The sequence below is a fragment of the Pseudorasbora parva genome, chromosome 18 (assembly GCF_024679245.1).
Source record: "Pseudorasbora parva isolate DD20220531a chromosome 18, ASM2467924v1, whole genome shotgun sequence".
NCBI lineage: Eukaryota > Metazoa > Chordata > Actinopteri > Cypriniformes > Gobionidae > Pseudorasbora > Pseudorasbora parva.
Genome location: NC_090189.1, coordinates 12792129 through 12811981, shown reverse-complemented (window position 1 = coordinate 12811981; position 19853 = coordinate 12792129). Strand labels below are relative to the sequence as shown.

Genomic DNA, 19853 nt, shown 5'->3' with positions numbered 1-19853 from the left:
TTCCATAAACATTACATTAACATTCACTTAAAGTCACTTACATTTTAGATGCAATATTGAGTGTGTTTGTTCTATTTCAGCAGCGAAAATCGTTCACAGCAGAACCGTAACTTTTCTCACAGCAACTGAACGATTCAGTGTTTGAATGAATCGTTTGAATGAACAACTCAATGACTCACTCATTAAGACGGCCACCTGCTGCCACCTACTGGAGGTCTAGTTTCATGTTTAAACATACTTTCCAACATTTGTTATTTGTCTATTCAAAACTACAAATCTCAAAACATTATTTAATGCAGTTGTAATTTTTCAGTGTAAATTATTTTATTTGATTGGTAATATTGTCTTATTTTAATTAATGTATTGATCAAATTTAACAATATAAAATGAATCCTGAAGCAGAGCCTTTATTTAATAAGATTAGGGGGGAAATTCTAGCCTGACAAGCCAGACCCACATGAAGATGTTTGGTCTGGAAACTCACCATTGACAGGGCTCAATCCGAGGGGCGGGATAAACGGTTGTCTTTCAAACTCCCTCTGCACGTGATAGGATAGCGCTACACCAACCAGAGCAATGAAGGTGAAACAGAGCTTGTTGATAGATTAAACATTCACCGTATCCGGTCAGCAAAACCCCGAACACATCTTCCCTTCTTAAGAATGACTTCAGTGCCGTTCTTTTCTCAGAGAAAAGCTTGTCTTCCAGAGTCGCAGTCAAAGCTGATTCGAAAGACCGCCGTTTGCCAGTTTCTGTGTTTACTAGAAGCACGCAAACGCAATTCGGCCGTCGTCATTATGGCCCCGCCCACCGACTCTATACATGATGTGATTGGCCCGGCAAGACTTAGGCGATTACAGCTCAGAAGTGTATTGAGAGTTGCTAGACGACACTCGTGGGCAGATTTGATTTGCTGCCGCTAGTGTGCGTCTAGATTTCTAGGCTAGGAAAATTCCCTTTATAAAAGGTAAAAATATCATAAATTTCAAATGATTCAATTTTTTTTAAAATCACAAATATGCATATTAAAATATGTCTGATTGAAGAATGGGGAGAATATTGCTTCAGAATAAATTATATTTACAACGCCCAGACACAGAAAAATAAAACAATATCGAACTTTTTTCCGGACAAGTACATTTTTTATTCGGACAAGTGAATGAACGATTTACTTGTCCGAAAGACAAGCACATAAACATGCTTAATGTCAAGCCCTGCAAAAGGTCAAGGAAATTTAGATTTCTCAAAATTCAACACTTTTAAGGTTTTAATTTAATATGTATCTTTATTGGTGTCTCCTCTGAATTTGCCTCACCGGCACGTCATCCTCAATAAACCCGTTTCGGCGCAAAAACTTCGATCTATCAAGTATTCATATTCTTGTTTAATCGACGTGCCATCCTAAATGAACCCATCTCTTGTGTGATACCCAACATTTTGAATATTCCTATTTAATATGATTTATGACTTGCAGGGTTGGCAGAATAATAATTATACACTGCTTAATAATAGGCCAGAGGAGAACTGGCACCCCGACTGAGTCTGGTTTCTCCCAAGGTTTATTTTTCTCCATCATGCCCTGGTGGAGTTTTGGTTCCTTGCCACTGTCGCCTTTGGCTTGGCTTGCTCAGCTGCTTTGAAACAATCGTCATTGTAAAAGACAATTGTATCTATATAAATAAAGTTGAATGATTGATGTATCTTATTTCAACTTTATTTCATTTAATGAAAATAACTTTTTAAAATTGCTAACAATACTTAACAATAATATGACATGTTGCTTAGTTACTACATGAAAATACTCTAATAAACTAAGTAAATAGCACACAAGAAGTTCAGGTTAACCTTTTGCAAAATGTTGCCTGAAAATAGTCCCCAGCACATTCTTTGTGCAAGCAGGTTGTCACGTGTTGACACGTTGGTTATGTTGATGGAAGTTAGCCTATTTTCAGGCGCTGCGTAATATCATTGCGCCACTGCACCCATGGCAGCAAAGTTCCTGGATCAGTATGCAGGAATGAGAGAATAGTTCCTAGCCATATCGGACTACATTTACATTACATTTACATTTAATCATTTAGCAGACGCTTTTATCCAAAGCGACTTACAAAAAAAGGGTAGAGCAATAGAAGCAACGAAACAAACAAAGCCAACAACCTGTAAGAGCTGTAAGAAATCTCAATTAATTAGCAGAGTACACAACTGTTTTTTTTTTTTTTTTTTTTTTTTTTTTTTTTATAGCCAGCTACAACAAATACTCACGTACGGAAAATACAGAACACTGGATTTGGATAGCTAAGATAACAACCCATTAGGACTAAGGCTGATGCCCCAACTGTTGTCGTTAATGCGGATTCAGTGGCCCAATGGGTTGGTTTTGTATGGCATTCTAGCTAAACGCGCAGCAATAGCCATCGACAGCAAAAACTCACGTACGCAAAATACAGAACACTGGGTTTTGGTAGCTATGATAACTATGTAACATACCCGCCTGAAGGCACAAATCCGGATGAGAGACGTAGATATGATCAGTAAGTGCTATTCTGTATTGGTCAAGTGCAATAGGAAAAGTGCAATTGGAAAACATGTGTCTTAAGATGTTTTTTAAAAATGGCTACAGACTCGGCAGCACGAATTGAGATCGGCAGGTCATTCCACCCGGTGGGAACGGTCCAGGAAAATGTCCGTGAGAGCGATTTCATGCCTCTTTGGGAAGGAACCACGAGGCGCCGCTCATTCGCAGAACGCAAGCTTCTGGAGGGTGTGTAAGTCTGAACAATTGAGTTTAGGTATAATGGTGCAGAACCAGTGGTTGTTTTGTAGGCGAGAACTAGAGCCTTGAATTTGATGCGAGCAGCCATTGGCAACCAGTGCAGTTTGATGAAGAGAGGCGTAACATGCGTTCTCTTCGGCTCATTAAAGACCACTCTCGCCGCTGCATTCTGGATCAGCTGCAAGGGTTTGATAGTGCATGCTGGAAGCCCAGCCAGAAGAGCATTACAATAATCCAGTCTGGAGAGAACAAGAGCTTGAACCAGGAGTTGTGCAGCCTGTTCTGATAGGAAGGGTCTAATCTTTCTAATGTTGTATAAAGCAAATCTGCAGGACCGGGCTGTTGCAGTAATGTGGTCAGTGAAGTTTAACTGGTCATCAATCACAACTCCAAGGTTCCTGGCTGTCCTTGATGGAGTTATGGTCGATGAACCAAGCTGAATGGAGAAATTTTGATGAAGTGCTGGGTTGGTTGAGAAAACAAGTAATTCTGTCTTTGCAAGATTGAGTTTAAGATGATGCTCTTTCATCCAGTCAGAAATGTCTGTCAGACAGGCAGCGATACGAACACTGACTGTAGGATCATCTGGTTGAAATGAGAAGTAGAGTTGAGTGTCATCAGCATAGCAGTGATAGGAAAAGCCATGTTTCTGAATGACGGAACCTAATGATGACATGTAGATGGAGAAGAGAAGTGGTCCAAGGACTGAGCCCTGGGGAACCCCAGTAGCTAGATGATGTGACTTAGACACTACACCTCTCCATGACACCCTGTAGGACCTACCAGAGAGGTAAGACCTGAACCACTGGAGGGCAGTTCCTGAGATACCCATCGTCTTAAGTGTTGACAGGAGGATCTGGTGGTTAACTGTGTCAAAAGCAGCAGACAGATCCAGCAGAATGAGCACTGAGGATTTGGAAGCTGCTTTTGCCAGTCTCAGTGCCTCAGTTACCGAGAGCAAGGCAGTCTCAGTCGAATGGCCGCTTTTGAAGCCGGATTGGTTGTTGTCTAGGAGGTTGTCCCTTTCAAGAAACATAGAGAGTTGATTGAACACAACTCGCTCAAGGGTCTTTGCAATGAAAGGCAGAAGGGATACCGGTCGGTAGTTTTCTAAAAGTGCTGGATTCAGAGAGGGTTTCTTAAGCAGTGGGGTTACCCGAGCCTGCTTAAATGCTGTGGGAAAGGTTCCCGTATGAAGAGAAGTGTTGACAATGTGAGTGAGTGCAGGAGTGATTGAAGAAGAAATGGCCTGAAGGAGGTGAGTGGGTATAGGATCAAGTGGACAGGTAGTAGGGTGATTGGAAAGGATGAGTTTAGAAATATCTGCCTCGGAGAGCGGAGAGAAGGATGGAAGCGTGTTCGTGTTAGTTGTTGAGATGTGCTTGTCAGTTTGTGATGAGGAGAACTGTTTGCTGATGAGGGATGTTTTGTTTGTAAAAAATGATGCAAAGTCATCAGCTGTAAGAGTTGATGAAGGAGGGGGAGGAGGAGGACAAAGGAGAGAGGAGAATGTTTTAAAGAGTTTGCGAGAGTCAGAGCATTTGTTGATTTTGTTGTGGTAGTATGTTGTTTTAGCAGTGGAGACATTTGTAGAGAAAGAAGAGAGAAGTGACTGATACAAGGTAAGGTCAGTATAGTTTTTAGATTTCCGCCATTTCCTCTCTGCCGCCCTGAGTCCAGAGCGATGTTCACGGAGAACATCAGACAGCCAGGGGGCAGATGGGGTGGGGCGGGCTGGTCTGGATGAGAGGGGGCAAAAACTGTCTAAGGAGGATGTTAGAGTGGAGCAAAGAGTGTTGGTAGCACTGTTAGTGTCCAGTGCTGAGAACTGAGCAGGTGGAGGGAGTGAAGATGATACCATAGTGGATAGGCGAGAGGGAGAGAGGGAGCGTAGATTACGCCGAAAGGTGATCTGTGTTGGAGTGCGTGTTGTATCAGGAGTCAGTATGAGGTTAAGAGTGATGAGAAAGTGGTCTGAGGTGTGTAATGGAGTAACTAAAGTGTTGTCCGTGAAGCAGTTGCGTGTGTATACAAGGTCTAATTGGTTACCTGATCTGTGAGTAGCCGTAGTAGATACTAACTTAAGGTCAAATGAAGTCAGTAGAGTGCTGAAGTCTGCAGCTAGGTGTTTATCAAGATGGATGTTGAAGTCACCAAGCAGAATCAGTGGAGTGCCATCCTCAGGGAAGTTAGAAAGTAACACATCCAACTCCTCCACAAAGTTACCGAGGTGACCTGGAGGACGATAGACCACTACCACATGGATTTTAACAGGGTGAGTAACAGTGATTGAGTGCGATTCAAATGAACTGGCCGGTAGAGATGGTAATGGATCAAATTTCCAATCATTTGAGATAAGCAAACCAGTACCCCCACCCCTCCCAATTGGCCGAGGAGTGTGTGAAAAAGTTAAATTGGTTGAAAGGGCTGCAGGAGTGGCAGTGTCCTCTGGTTTGATCCAGGTCTCAGTTAGGGCCATGAGGCTGAGCTGAGAATGAGTCCCAATAGATGAAATGAAGTCTGCTTTGTTTACAGCCGACTGGCAATTCCAGAGACCAATTGGAATAGAGAGTAAAGTAGCAGAGGATGTTAGGATATAGCGCAAATTATTAGGATTGCGGCGTCTCATGCGTACAGCGCGTGAATTACGAGTGCTAGTAGTTATAGTTGAGATTTGGAAGCACATGGTGAATACAGATTAGAGAAAAGGCCAGATCGGAATTAGAAAAGAGCCGAACACAAATAATGAAAGGAAGATGATACTCAAGTGGCTTGTCGAGGTCCTTGCTCGAGAGGAGTTGCACAGGGAAGAGTTGAAGTCTTTACACTCGTCTGTCTTCACACAAGGAGGGCTTCACACTGCCGCTTCCGCTGCCGCGGACTATCACGCTATTTATACTCACTTGAGTATCGTTATTGAAAGCAGCTGGGAACGCCCCCAACAAACTGACTCCCAACGTGGCAAAGACCAAACAAATGCTAACTCCCACACACACCACCACAATACACCAAAACTACTAATACACACCACTGCACCACACAGACACACTTATCCAACAACAAATGAACAAACAATCAAAAATGAGAAAAGTTACAAACACTTACACAGTAGTTGTCTATCAGTCAATCAATGCTTCACCTCTAACCTAGAAAATTGCAACTTTTAATTTTCCGTCTGTACACGATGCAACTATACACATCACAACATGTAAAAAGGAAAATGTTGGTGTTATTTTGTCACTTATTGAGCAGCAGTAGATTTATCTAACTCTGGGGGATACGGTGAATAAGCGAAATTCCCCAAAAATCGGCGTGTTCCTTTAAAATGCTGCCTAAGCAGGTGGATCTTCCCTGCTCTTCTTGTGGCAATCCTCATGATACTTCCAGATGCAACCCTAATGTGAAGTAACTACATTGCATATTTCCAGTTCTTAAACACAGAATCAGCAACAGTATATAACTGTGTTGACTCATATTTTTTGCGCTGTTAACCTGTCAAATCATATTCCAGTAATACATACATAATTAAGACGTTTCATTTTACTCTTAACTCTCTTGGATGTTGCAGCTATTTTGTATAAATGGAGATTTCTTAATGAAATTACTTTGCAATAAATATTATGTAGCAAGAATTAAAATCATAACTAACAAAAGCAAACAGCATTTGCACTTTATCTGTCAGGTATGTTTCATTTCCTACCGATTACACAGAGTTACAAGAGACCTGCTCACTGAATGTCAGTATGACACTTCATATATTCACCCGGAATAAAAAATTGTTACAAATACTTCATGACATCATAATGGATCAAGCTGCTTAATGTCTTTTTGCTTTTAAGCCTGAAACTTGAATCTAGGTTTCGTTTACATCAAGTCCTGTGACAATGATAGTAATGTCCAATCCGGGAATCTCATTTTTCATTTTTTCGTTTTGGCGAATGACAATCGATTGCCATCCGACAATTCTTTTGCATATTTGCATCAGAGGGAAAGAGAAAGAGAGCTTAGACTGAGGGTGGATGGCTGATGGGGTGGGACTTTGGCAAGACTCCCTCTAGAAATGTGAGAATTAGCATTTTTATTTGTTGATTTATTTAACGGACAGGCCTCTCAAACAGCCATCCATCAACGGACGACATTGCCTATATGAATAATGCATTTCTTACCGCCGGTCACAATCTATAACAAGGGAAGGGGTAGGTGTAGTTTGGGCGGGGGAGGGGGATGTTAGGGCGTTGGTAGGAGGAAATTGCCGGAGAGAATGCTAATGTGTTTGGCAGTCATATTTACCCAAAAGCTTTCATTGCTTTTCACAAGGTCCACTGGCGAATGACCATGAGACATTAATATCACTTAAGAGGAGGTTTGCTAATCCCAAACGCTATCTGTTCATTCAACGGATCAGCTAGGCGTTGGGAACAGAGTTCAAGATGCTGGAAAAGAAAAGTAGAGCCGAGCGGAACAATAGCCGTATTTAAGTCTCTAGATTTTTGAAGAGAAAAGTCAAATCAAATTCAATTCTATAAAACTAATAAAATAATAAGCACATCATTTTTATATTAAATTGTTTTAATTAAATATAAAAATATATATTAAATGTATATTTATCATGTATTTATTTAGTGACTTTTGAGAGTTGGCTGTAGTTTTCTGCTTGGTGTTTTTTTTAAATCACAACACAATATAAACAATATACTACAATCTCTACCGGTTAACTCATTAACCCAAGCTCCTACTCTCATCAATGCAGAGAGAGAGTGAAAGACAGAAAAAGAATCAGGTTCTACTTCAATAATTACAAACAAAAGACAGTTTACCAGTTTCCTTTTCCTCTGACTCCAGTTATATTACTGTTCTCATTAAAAATGTCCGTCACGCCTGAGAGCACAAACAAATTTGTACCCAAACAATAATATAAAAATCCTAAACGGCAAATACTGACAAAACTGCATGTCAATTTTCTTTCAGATCAATAATAAGCTGAGGAGAAGCACAGGCCATGGGAAGGAGCACTGACATTTCTCACTTAAGCGCCATCAAAACAGCTCTGAAAATGTTTAATAATACGAAATGTCCCCTTGTACAGTGAATAGGAGTTTACAAGAGATGGCCCAAGTCTGCACAGGTTAATTAAAAAAGGTGCAGGTAATTTGAAAGAAGGAAGTGGTTTGATAAGTCTACTGCGTTGACAACTCTCGCAGAGGTGAAGTTTTATCAGTCTGACTGCATAATTCATCCTTCCCTCTTTTGTGACACTTAAGCCCCTTTCACACTGCACGTCGGACCCGCAATATTCCCGGAACATTGCCGGGTCACCTTCTGTGTGAAAGCAACCACGTCCCGGGATTGATTACCGAATTCGACCCGGGTCGGGGACCTAGTAATATTGCGGGATTCGACCCGGGATGAGGGCTGTGTGAACAAAAGCCGAAACTAATGCCGCAACGTGTACGTAGTTATCGTGCGACTCCTAGAGCTTGTTTTTTCAATAATACAACCCTGCAGTGCCAGAAGAGCTAGTCTGTGTTTTAAACGCAGAGAGTGTTCGTATACAAAAGAAACTAAAATTAAACAAGCAGAAATGTGTGCAAACTGGACATAAGTCGAGACCACGGAGATCCTTACTATCCGTGCTGAAGCTGAGATCGCTCGCCATTATACGTAACATCAGGATGTCACGTGTCAACTCGACCCGGGACCGTTAAGTGTTGTGTGTGAAAGCGCACATATTACGGTATTTCGCTGGCAGTGAGAATGGACCAAATCTAGCGTCCCGGGAAAAAATGCCGGGTCGCATTATCCATGTATTTGCCGGAATCGCAGTGTGAAAGGGGCTTTACAGTGCAGTCCACTCTCCTGCGCAACATCGACTCGAACAAAACTTTTATATTTTCAAAAGGAAATGTGAGTGGAGTTGGCAATGCAAAATACACCATCAGAGTGGTATGAATTTATTTAAAATAAATAGTTACAGTGCCTTGCAAAAGTATTCAGCCCCCTTGAACTTTGCGACCTTTTGCCACATTTCAGGCTTCAAACATAAAGATATAAAACTGTAATTTTTTGTGAAGAATCAACAACAAGTGGGACACAATCATGAATTGGAATATTTCAAACTTTTTTAACAAATCAAAAACTGAAAAATTGGGCGTGCAAAATTATTCAGTTCCTTTACTTTCAGTGCAGCAAACTCTCTCAAGAAGTTCAGTGAGGTGATGATCTCTGAATGATCCAATGTTGACCTAAATGACTAATGATGACAAATAGAATCCACCTGTGTGTAATCAAGTCTCCGTATAAATGCACCAGCACTGTGATAGTCTCAGAGGTCCGTTTAAAGCACAGTCAGAGAGCATCATGAAGAACAAGGAACACACCAGGCAGGTCCGAGATACTGTTGTGGAGAAGTTTAAAGCCGGATTTGGATACAAAAAGATTTCCCAAGCTTTAAACATCCCAAGGAGCACTGTGCAAGCGATAATATTGAAATGGAAGGAGTATCAGACCACTGCAAATCTACCAAGACCTGGCCGTCCCTCTAAACTTTCAGCTCATACAAGGAGAAGACTGATCAGAGATGCAGCCAAGAGGCCCATGATCACTCTAGATGAACTGCAGAGATCTACAGCTGAGGTGGGAGACTCTGTCCATAGGACAACAATCAGTTGTATACTGCACAAATCTGGCCTTTATGGAAGAGTGGCAAGAAGAAAGCCATTTCTTAAAGATATCCATAAAAAGTGTAGTTTAAAGTTTGCCACAAGCCACCTGGGAGACACACCAAACATGTGGAAGAAGGTGCTCTGGTCACAGGGTATATGCAGGAATCCTGAAGTTAATTTCAAGACCTTTTTAAGACTTTTTAAAGACATTCTCAAAATATTTTAAGACCTCATCGCACTTCAAGTTCTAATCGGCAACAAACCTTTAATAAACAGTTGTAGTCGAATGTAGACTTAAAATCTCTATCGTAGGCCAATTTTGTATCGTTTATATTGCATATCTGTTTCGCAACGTATGGAGGGCGACATCACCTAACTGCGCATTTAACAAAATACATGACGTCACCCGTAGACAGCGCTCGCCAGGGATGGAAATTAACTTTTTTCAAAGTCTACCACTCAATGTTTTTACCAGACACTTTTTTGTCTTTAACTTACAATGTGTAACTGCATGTGAAAATGAATACTACAAGCTCTACAATACTTAAGCAGTTTATTTAATCTCAAGTCTCAATTTAATACTGACATTTTCTCTTTCTTGCTTATACACAGACAAAACATGAACTGATATACATTTCATTTAAATAAGTAGGGCTCTGTGTGCTCTTTTTTCACCTGGATGTGGCATTTGGATGATTTGTGGTCTTTTATGGCTTCCAGTTTTATGGTTTTTAGTCCCAACAATGAAACTATTAGTTTGGTATCTTTGAAGCGTGTTGACAACATACCGAGCAGAACATTGTCAGTAGGGATGCACCGAAATAAAAATTCCTGGCCAAAACCAAAAAAGAAGAAACCAAAGCCGAAAAACCGAAAAATAAAATTTGAACTAAAATGTTTAACTCGACTTCACTCATGTGTACATTTAATAATAATTGACATGTCTACTGGCTTGCAGAAAGGTACAGAAATTGAATAAAGTAATCAAATGTAAAATAACTGCATATTTAACTGTTTAAATGAAAGATTAATATAAGGACATCACTCAGGCAGCAGTAAAGGCTACTGCGCCTTTAAAGCCCCACTTGGCTACTTTTGCTCTCGGGGTCCCCCTACAGTTTGGAAAAAATAATGTCCTCAACTACTGTCGGAAGCTGTCATCCTACAACAGGGGATGCCATCGCGCGTGCATTTGTTGACATGACAACCCTGATAGCCCTGAACTAGTGATGCGCGGGTCGTCTCATAACCCGCGGACCCCGTATGTCTATTTAATGGTCGCGGGTGCGCGGCGGGCTGTAAAAATATATACAGTGGTGCGGTGCGGGCCAAATAACTTCATAAAAGCGTCCCACGGGTCGGTGCAGCACTAACAGTTCCCCTGAAAACTGCAAGAGGAGTTCTTCTGGCGTCGCGTGTGAAATGTCTTCATCCCAGGTAACGTTACAGTCAGTGGCATATGTTTCAGCATGTCATATGAATATAATTTCATGGGTTTTATTTTTTTCAAACGCCAAATAATCACGATGCTCACGTTTACAAGCCAGCGTCATTATAGTAGTCTATTGGTTACCGTTTTACAGAATCTATATGATACTTCAGTTCAATGTTTGAGTGGTAGCTCACCGTAACAAGCATGACCGCATCGGTCGGGCACGCCTCCTTCAGCTCACGCCGACGAGCAAACCCTGGTCAAATTTTGATCCTCGTCCTGCCTTTAATCCCATCATTTTTTCATTTCCTCTTATTGCTTTCCTCCAACAAAACCTTCTCTTTCTTATTTGTCTCTGCTGCTTCGGACATGACTATATTATCCGACGAACAAAGCTGGGCTCGCACGTCCGAATGTAAGGAAGTGTGTGTGTTGGTGGAAGTGACGTATATGCCGTAAAGCAGTCGAATTTTGTAGTTCTTTTCTTTTTCTCGGGTTACTACCCGAAACCCGAACTTTAAAAGTACGATTAAAAACGATACAGACCCCATCAGGCTATGGCAGACGTGTCATTCAACCTATTGTAAGTCGATGTATCATCACAAGAGTCTTAAAAAATATATTATGAAGGTTGAAAAGTTACCTAGTGCTGCTTTAAGACCTGATGCAGGGATATGCTCGTCTTTCTCGACTGTGCATACTACAGTTCACTTAAGGCATATTCAGACTATGTCTGCTAGGATACTCATCAAGATGGACATGTTGACATACTTCCGGTGTGAGTTTGTCTGTTTAAGCGCAAGCCTTGAAAGAAAACTCAATATTTGCGCGCTCTCGGATGATGCACAGCTTTAGATCTCACAGAGCGCGCGAGTCTCACAGCGCGTCTTCACGCGAGTGATGACGGAGAAAAAGACTGGTCATATGCGCACATACGGCAGCACTTGCATGCATTGAACAAAGTTTACAATGAGGTGAAACAGCTCGGTAGGTGAAGCGAGTTTACCCGCCACAACTCAAAATCAGCCGCATTTGGCTGGTGGCGGCGCTAATGTCCATCCCTGGCGCGCTCCGAGCCGATCTCAGACTGAGCACCCCGTTGTTTTTTAATACTTTATGGGGATGAAAATAAATATATTCATAAATACTTTTTGGAGTCAAACTCTTTTGACAAAGCTTGAACAAAATAATTTCAAAATTTAAGACTTTATAAAGCTGTGATAAGACTTTTTAATACTTTATAAGGGTCTTAATTTTCCCAAAATTGACTTATCACCTTTTAATACTTTTCAAGACCCCGCGGACACCCTGGGTCAGATGAAACCAAAATTGAACTTTTTGGCAACAAAGCAAAACATTATGTTTGGCAACACAGCTCATCACCCTGAACACACCATCCCCACTGTCAAACATGGTGGTGGCAGCATCATGGTTTGGGCCTGCTTTTCTTCAGCAGGGACAGGGAAGTTGGTTAAAATTGATGTGAAGATGGATGGAGTCAAATACAGGACCGTTATGGAAGAAAACCTGATGGAGTCTGCAAAAGACCTGAGACTGGGACGGAGATTTGTCTTACAACAAGACAATGATCCAAACATAAAGCAAAATCTACAATGGAATGGTTCAAAAATAAAAATATCCAGGTGTTAGAATGGCCAAGACAAACTCCAGACCTGAATCCAATCGAGAATCTGCGGAAAGAACTGAAAACTGCTGTTGACAAATGCTCTCCATCCAACCTCACTGAGCTCGAAAAAGTTTGTTAAATAACTTTTCTTTAACACAGAACAGTTGTTTTAACAAAATTTTAACAAAATTTGTTAAAAAAAAGTTTGAAATATCCAATAAATTTTGTTCCACTTCATGATTGTGTCCCACTTGTTGATTCTACACAAAATATTACAGTTTTATATCTTTATGTTTGAAGCCTAATTAATTAACATTAATATTACTATTCTGAAACAAGTGCAGTTATAGACTACATAAGCTACCATTTTTTTCAGCTTAAACATTTATTAGACTCCAGATCGAAAGAACAGTATGATTTTACACTGAGCACATTATCTGCAGTCCAAGTCCGAACGCGATGCGCGAATACACTGCAAGCTCACTCTCCCTCATATCTGAGGTAAATCATTAACACCATCACCACTTACATTTCATATGTTTAAAGAACTAAATACATTACAATCGGCTAAAACGCCCTTTATTAAAATGCCCTTCATTTCTTTTTTAAAAACGAGAGAAATCACTGCTTATTCAGACTGCAGACTTGGCAACACAGTGCAGTTGAGTTCTGTTGACATTTGACAACTAACGTTATGCATTGTTCTGATTGGTTGTTGGTCTATCCAATTGATGTCTTTCCTGGTTCGGTTGAAACACGCCCCATAATCACAGCCCAATGGAGCAGTATCAGACTCATATTCTGACTAGAATTGAGTATGACAACGTCAGGCTAACCCATGTTGATTAGAGTAATAAAAACATTAATTTATTAAAGAATTTATTTAAAGACTAATCAATTTAGAACTGATCAAAATGTGTGATTAATTGCGATTAATCGCGAGTTAAGTCATGACAGTTGTGCGATTAATCACGATTAAATATTTTAACATATTGACAACCCTTATATATACACACACACGTTTGTTTTTGTGACATATGGGGATATTCCCTATGTGTAATAGTTTTCTATCCCCTTACACTCCCCTACCCCTATGCCCATCACAGGAAACATTCTGCATTTTTAGTTTCTTAAAAAATTCATCCTGTATGATTTATAAGCATTTTAAAAAATGGGGACATGGCCAATGTCCTCATATTTCCCCCTCTCCTTGAAATACCTGTGTCATAACCATGTCATTATACACATTTATGTCCTCACATGTCCAAAAAACATGCCCCCCCACACACACACACACCATTTGACTGTTCATTTAGAGACACATCTCTCTGGCCTAGTCTTAGTTCCCTTTTGGTGCTTATCAAGTTCCTGATAAAACATACCCAAAGGATACTGCCAATCAAAGAAAACTACTTGTTTCAGGTGGAGTGAAATGTTATGATCACTAGCTGACATAAGATCCATTATCATTTTTATTAACCCAAACATTTTTCCCCAGGTCATTAAATCGTAGTAATACAGCTCTTGTCTATTGATTCATTGTGGGCTGACAGGGGCATTTGGTTGTTCCTTTAAATTGTGTCCCTGTGGCATCAGACCTATCAGACCTGAGGTTGTCCAGGAGACAGCCTGGCAGCATCCAACCTCTGGCTTCTTAAAAAAAAAAAATATATATATATATATATATATATATATATATAAATAAATAAACAACACACTTCATTGATTTCCGCAAATCAGGTTTGGTTTTGAATAATGCAAAAGTACCCTCTTCCAGACAGTTGGATACAATAAAATATTTATTGTTCATACATAAACTTTCCATAGTGCTGGTTCAGGGTAAACGGTCATCTTGTTAGAGTTTATGCGCCTGTTTGGTATTAGTGTGCGTGAGGGAGGTTTCCCGTGATGCTCTACTAACCATGAGATTAACAAAGGCAAATGTGTCCTTTTGTATCAAAATATGACTCATGTCAGATTTACATAAATGTAATGTTCAGCTTCCATTAATTATTTTTATACATTTTAATTCTGTAGAGATTCTTACCATTCGTACCAGGCTTTTGACAATATCTAGTCAATATTGACATTAAATTACTTAACTGGCATAACATTAATTCAACTAAAATCTTTAATTAATTGACAATTCAAGGAGAAATGTCTAACTAAAGATCTATTTCTATGCCTATTTTATCACATATGTTTGACTTAATGCTTCAAAGCTGCTTGATGTCACCAGACAAGGTAAATCTAGAACGGTCACTTGAAATTCAACAGTTTGACTGTTCATTAAGAGACACTCTGCCCTAGTCTTAGTTAAAATTTGGCACTTATCACGTTTCTGCTACATATTCCCTGGCAGTTCTGACATTCTCTTGGTATGCCTCCCACAAATATCATGGCTGCACACAGAGCAACCTAATTTTCCCAGCCCCTATAAAAGTTTTGGCTTGGTAATGAAACGTCGGAGACAGAAAGGAACATATTAATGCAAAATATTCACCATAACATATAACAGAGGGAGGAAAAAAGGCAATTACTTCTGAAGTCAGTACATTTTCTCCACAAAAAAAAGAAGAAATACGCCTAACAAACGACTTACAAATAATCTGCATTTTTCAGAGATGGTGCACTAAACGAGACATGCTCATTCTCTCACAGTGAGGGTTGGGGGAGGGAAAAAAAGACATGCTGTCACATTAATTACCTTTCTACGTTAAAAGAAAACGGTAATGAATTTCCTTCCCTATCCCAGAGTGTGTCTCGCGCTAGCGGTCAGTGATTCATTCTCTGCCTCACTCTTTCTCATTAAGCTGAGGGAGGCGGCGCGTTCTCGGCCCGAGCTGGAAGACTCGGTTCAATTACACCTGCTGCTGGGCCCTGCTACGCCAGCTAATGGGACTCAGCTTGGCTCCTGTCAGCCTCAGCGCTGGCCGGCAAAAATCTTCATTTAACTCATCAAACAGGCCTCGCACTGCGTTCGGCCCAGACCAGCTTCATCTTTTTTTCTCTTCCTTCACTTCTCCCTTTTTCCATGTTTTATTTGGATTCCCCCATATATCACTTCTTCCCCCCCCCCCCCCCCCCCTTCTTGGCTTTCACATTCTTGCATTAAGAAGCTCTATCACAAAGGCAGGAACTCCAAAAACACAATTAATACATGGACTTGGCCCCTGCTGCGCTGTTGAGCCAAAATTGCTGTCATTTCCCTCTTTTCACTCCATCTTGAATAGAACTTGTTAAATTGTATTTACTTGTCTGGTTCTTTTCATTGAGTTTCCTGAAAGTGGCTTCTCTCAAGCACCAGGAGTTTTTCTCCCATCTTTAAATTGCAACAGCAGCCTCTCTACAGAATTGCAAATTGGCAGAGTGACAACACAAATGGCAAAATTAAATGTTTTGCTAATCTAAAAATACAGAATGGGTGTGGAAAAACACATTGGTCGTGTTAGACAACTGGGCACAGGGTGGGATGACTTAGATGAGTTTATAAAGAAGCCAATCCAATGCATAGAAAACAGGAGAGGACCAGACAGAACCCTGAGGGATACCTTAACTCACCTGGAGACCTGTGGAGTTCTGGAAAAGCCAAGAGAAGGAGTTTTGGGAAGAACAGACATCTGGAAGCTTTCTGGAATCACAGGAGAGGTGGCCATATCCTTCTTGGTAATGGAGATGTCTGAAGGGAGAAAATGAGAGATACTTTATATGATGTAACGCCAATTTTCAATTAATATGGTAGAGTAAAAAAAAATGTCTTGTGAATGTACCTTGTGAAAATGTTGGTGTAGGCTGCTGAATCCTTGATGTGTGTTCCTTTGATTGCATGTTACTCAACGGTTGTTGAACACTTCCCTGCAGAATGTGTGACTCTCTCCCTTTCATTTCACTGCTAAATAAGAAAGAGAAAGATACTGTTCTACACTGCCATTTACAACTTGGAGTTGCTTACCAAGGCTGCAATTATTTTGCCCAAAAATACAATAAAACAGTTTAAAAAAAAAAAAATATATATATATATATATATATATATATATATATATATATATATATATATATATATATATAGTTTTTTTTTAAGAAATGTATTCATGTTATGACAATTATTTTATTTCAGCCATAATTGTAATGACCTTATAATAATTCCAATATGTTGACTTGGTGCTCAAGAAACAATTTATAGTGTCAATATTGAAAACATCTGTGCTTCATATTTTTGTGAAAACTATGATGCATTTTTTCAGGATTTTTTGATAAATGATTCTTTAAAAAAGACCCCAATCTTTCAAAAGCAGGACTTAGTATATTTAAAGGGTTAGTTCACCCAAAAATGAAAATCCTGTCAATAATTACCCTAACGCGTTCGACACCCATAAGACCTCTGTTCATCTTCGGGACACAAATTAAGATATTTTTTGTTGAAATCCGATGGCTCAGACAGGCCTTCATTGACACCAATGTCATTTCCTCTCTCAAGACCCATAAAGGCACTAAAGCCCATCTCACTACAGTGAATCTACAATCATTTTATGAAGCGACAAGAATAGATGTTGTATGCAAAAAAAGGAAATAACGACGTATATATTGATGGGCCGATTTCAAAAAGATCCAAACCGTTATGAATCAGCGAACCAATCCTGAACCAATACGCTGATTCGTAACGGTTCGAAACTTTGTTTTGAAATCGGCCCATCACTATACAAGTCGTTATTTAGGTTTTTTTGGCGCACATAAACTATTCTCGTCGCTTCATAAATGATTGTAGAATCACGGCAGTTAGATGGGCTTTGTAACAAAGTCTTAAGTGCTTTTTATTGGTCTTGAGAGAGGAAATGACACTGGTGTCAATGAAAGCCAGTCTGAGCCATCGGATTTCAACAAAGATATCTTTATTTGTGTTCTGAAGATGAACGAGGTCTTATGGGTGTCGAACAACATTAGATTAAGTAATTAATGAAAGAATGTTCATTTTTGGGTGAACTAACCCTTTAAAGCTTTTTATCTTTGTATTTTATTTTGATCTCTCCTATCCTTTTTTGCACTGAATGCAATATCGAAGACAATCTTTACCTCTGTGTTACCTGATCCATTTCTAAACAGGGCTGTGGACCTTCATTAAAACAACTGTTTCCATTTAGGGGTTTCTCAAAGTCTGTCGTGGTTGCTTGCTGGAGCCTTCAAAAGAGACAAATTACAAGAATGTTCATGGTTCTATTCGAGTTAGGCTGTATTAACAGAGTTTGTGGCATGATGTAGATTACCACTGAAAACAGCAAGACTGTTTTTTTTTTTTGACAAAAATCATGATTATAGTACAGTGAACTAGAAATACTTCCTAAGTGCATAAACTTCTGTGTATGCATTATTAGTCACTTACTTGCTGTACTGAAGGTAAGACTGATGGAGTTCTTGGTTCTGGAGCAAAAGCGTTTCTTCCTGTTGAGCTAAACGAGCTTGAATTCTCTCCCTTTCCATCTCCAGCTGTTTCTTCTGCAGGAACAGACACTGTCGTTTCTCCTCCCAGTTCTCCTGAACAGACGGTGGTGCTAGTCCGGTTCGAATAGCACCACGCAGGTCGTCTCTCTCCATTCTGTTGCACTGATGAGAGCACTTGGATTCAGAGGCACCACAAAGCCTTAGCGTGTCACAGGATGAGGGCTCCCTGTTGGAGAAGCTGGGATCACTATGTCCAACTTCAGAATTATGATTGGTGTGCCTGTCATGGACTTCGCAGTTCTGCCTTCTGCTGGAGGGTGCGCTGAAAGGTCCTGTTGAGAAGGAATGAGTGCACTCCACTGACCCATCTCTCTCAGTTCTACTTCCTGATGAAGGAAGGTCCAAGTAAGATCCATCTAAAGCAGTTCCTCTCCCACCCAGAGACCTCCTGGGCACCCCTCCGCTGCTAGAAATCTGTGGGACGGAGCAGAGGTAGAAAAGTATACACGTCACCTCTGACCTTTTAATAATGTAGCAACGAAAGCAGATTTTACTCAAGGGAGTCAGAGAGGATAGCCTAATCCCAAGAGGACGCAACAACCCAAGGTCAATCACCGTAGAGATAAACATTCAGGACAAAGGAGAATTGTCCGCCTCTGAGGGGACAGAAATGGGCCGCTGACTAATTCAAGAGGAGGTCGTGGAGCATGTAAACATACATTACTCACAGCCAAGGTTTCAGAGAGGACAAGCTCATTTCCCTTATACAAGCTTAAGATGGAGGGTGCACATTCTAACGTAAAACAACATGAGTTTTACAGTGTCGGTTAGTGAGTTTTATTTTGTTTTAGCTTTAATATTTTTAGTGACAGTGATTTAAAAGGGATGAATTTTGAGATGGAACTTTTCTGAGAGGGTTTTAGTGTGCTGACAGGTTAACAGTTATAGATGCTAAAGTGTCAGCATGCCAAAACCCCTCTCTGAGAGGCTGCTTCTCTAAATCCATCTGCTTTAAAAGCACCTCCGACAGAGCCATCAAAACAGTGCTTTCTAACAAATTCACCTTCAACACATTTCAAGGCAATTACTGCTGGACTTCAAATCACCTGCTGTGAAAAACATTAGTATTATTATGAATATCAATGATCTATGAGAGTTTTAAGCTATAAAAGGAGGTAGGTTTTTTATTTTATATACGTGTGTGTGTGTGTGTGTGCGTGTGTGTGTGTGTGTGTGTGTGCGTGTGTGTGTGTGTGTGTCCTTCTTTATATTTCATTGTGAGGACCAAATGTCCCCATAAGGATATTAAAACCGGAGATCACCTACATTGTGGGAACCAGCCAGCAGTCCCAACTTTTCAAAAGGCTTATAAATCATACAGGATGAGTTTTCTAGAGAAAGTAAAAATGCAGAATGTTTCCTGTGACGGGTAGGTTTAGGGGCAGGGGCAGTGTAGGGAGATAGAATGTACAGTTTGTATGGTATAAAAACTATTACGTCTAATATATATATATATATATATATATATATATATATATATATATATATATCCTGCACAGTGATAACAAGGCATGATTGATCCATGTTCTCATTCTGTTTACCCCAAATTCTGACTCTACCATCTGAATGTCTCAACAGAAATCGAGACTCATCAGACCAGGCAACATTTTTCCAGTCTTCAACTGTCCAAATTTAGTGAGCTTGTGCAAATTGTAACCTCTTTTTCCTATTTGTAGTGAGTGGTACCCGGTGAGGTCTTCTGCTGTTGTAGCCCATCCGCCTCAAGGTTGTGTGTGTTGTGGCTTCACAAATTCTTTGCTGCATACCTCGGTTGTAATGAGTGGTTATTTCAGCCAAAGTTGCTCTTCTATCAGCTTGAATCAGTCGGCCCATTCTCCTCTGACCTCTAGCATCAACAAGGCA

The 19853-nt window shown here is 40.2% G+C and overlaps 1 protein-coding gene across 1 annotated transcript in view; it reads right to left on the bottom strand.

Annotated features, from left to right (window-relative positions):
- The window catches only part of kiaa1328 (KIAA1328 ortholog), a 39346-nt gene that overhangs the window by 4177 nt on the left and 15316 nt on the right, over positions 1 to 19853 (bottom strand). The window contains exons 7-10 of the mRNA XM_067424197.1: positions 17872 to 18404; positions 17565 to 17669; positions 16265 to 16386; positions 16056 to 16173 (exon numbers count right to left, since the gene is read on the bottom strand). Of these exons, the coding sequence (XP_067280298.1) occupies positions 16056 to 16173; positions 16265 to 16386; positions 17565 to 17669; positions 17872 to 18404 (878 nt within the window). The remainder of the gene's footprint in view (positions 1 to 16055; positions 16174 to 16264; positions 16387 to 17564; positions 17670 to 17871; positions 18405 to 19853) is intronic.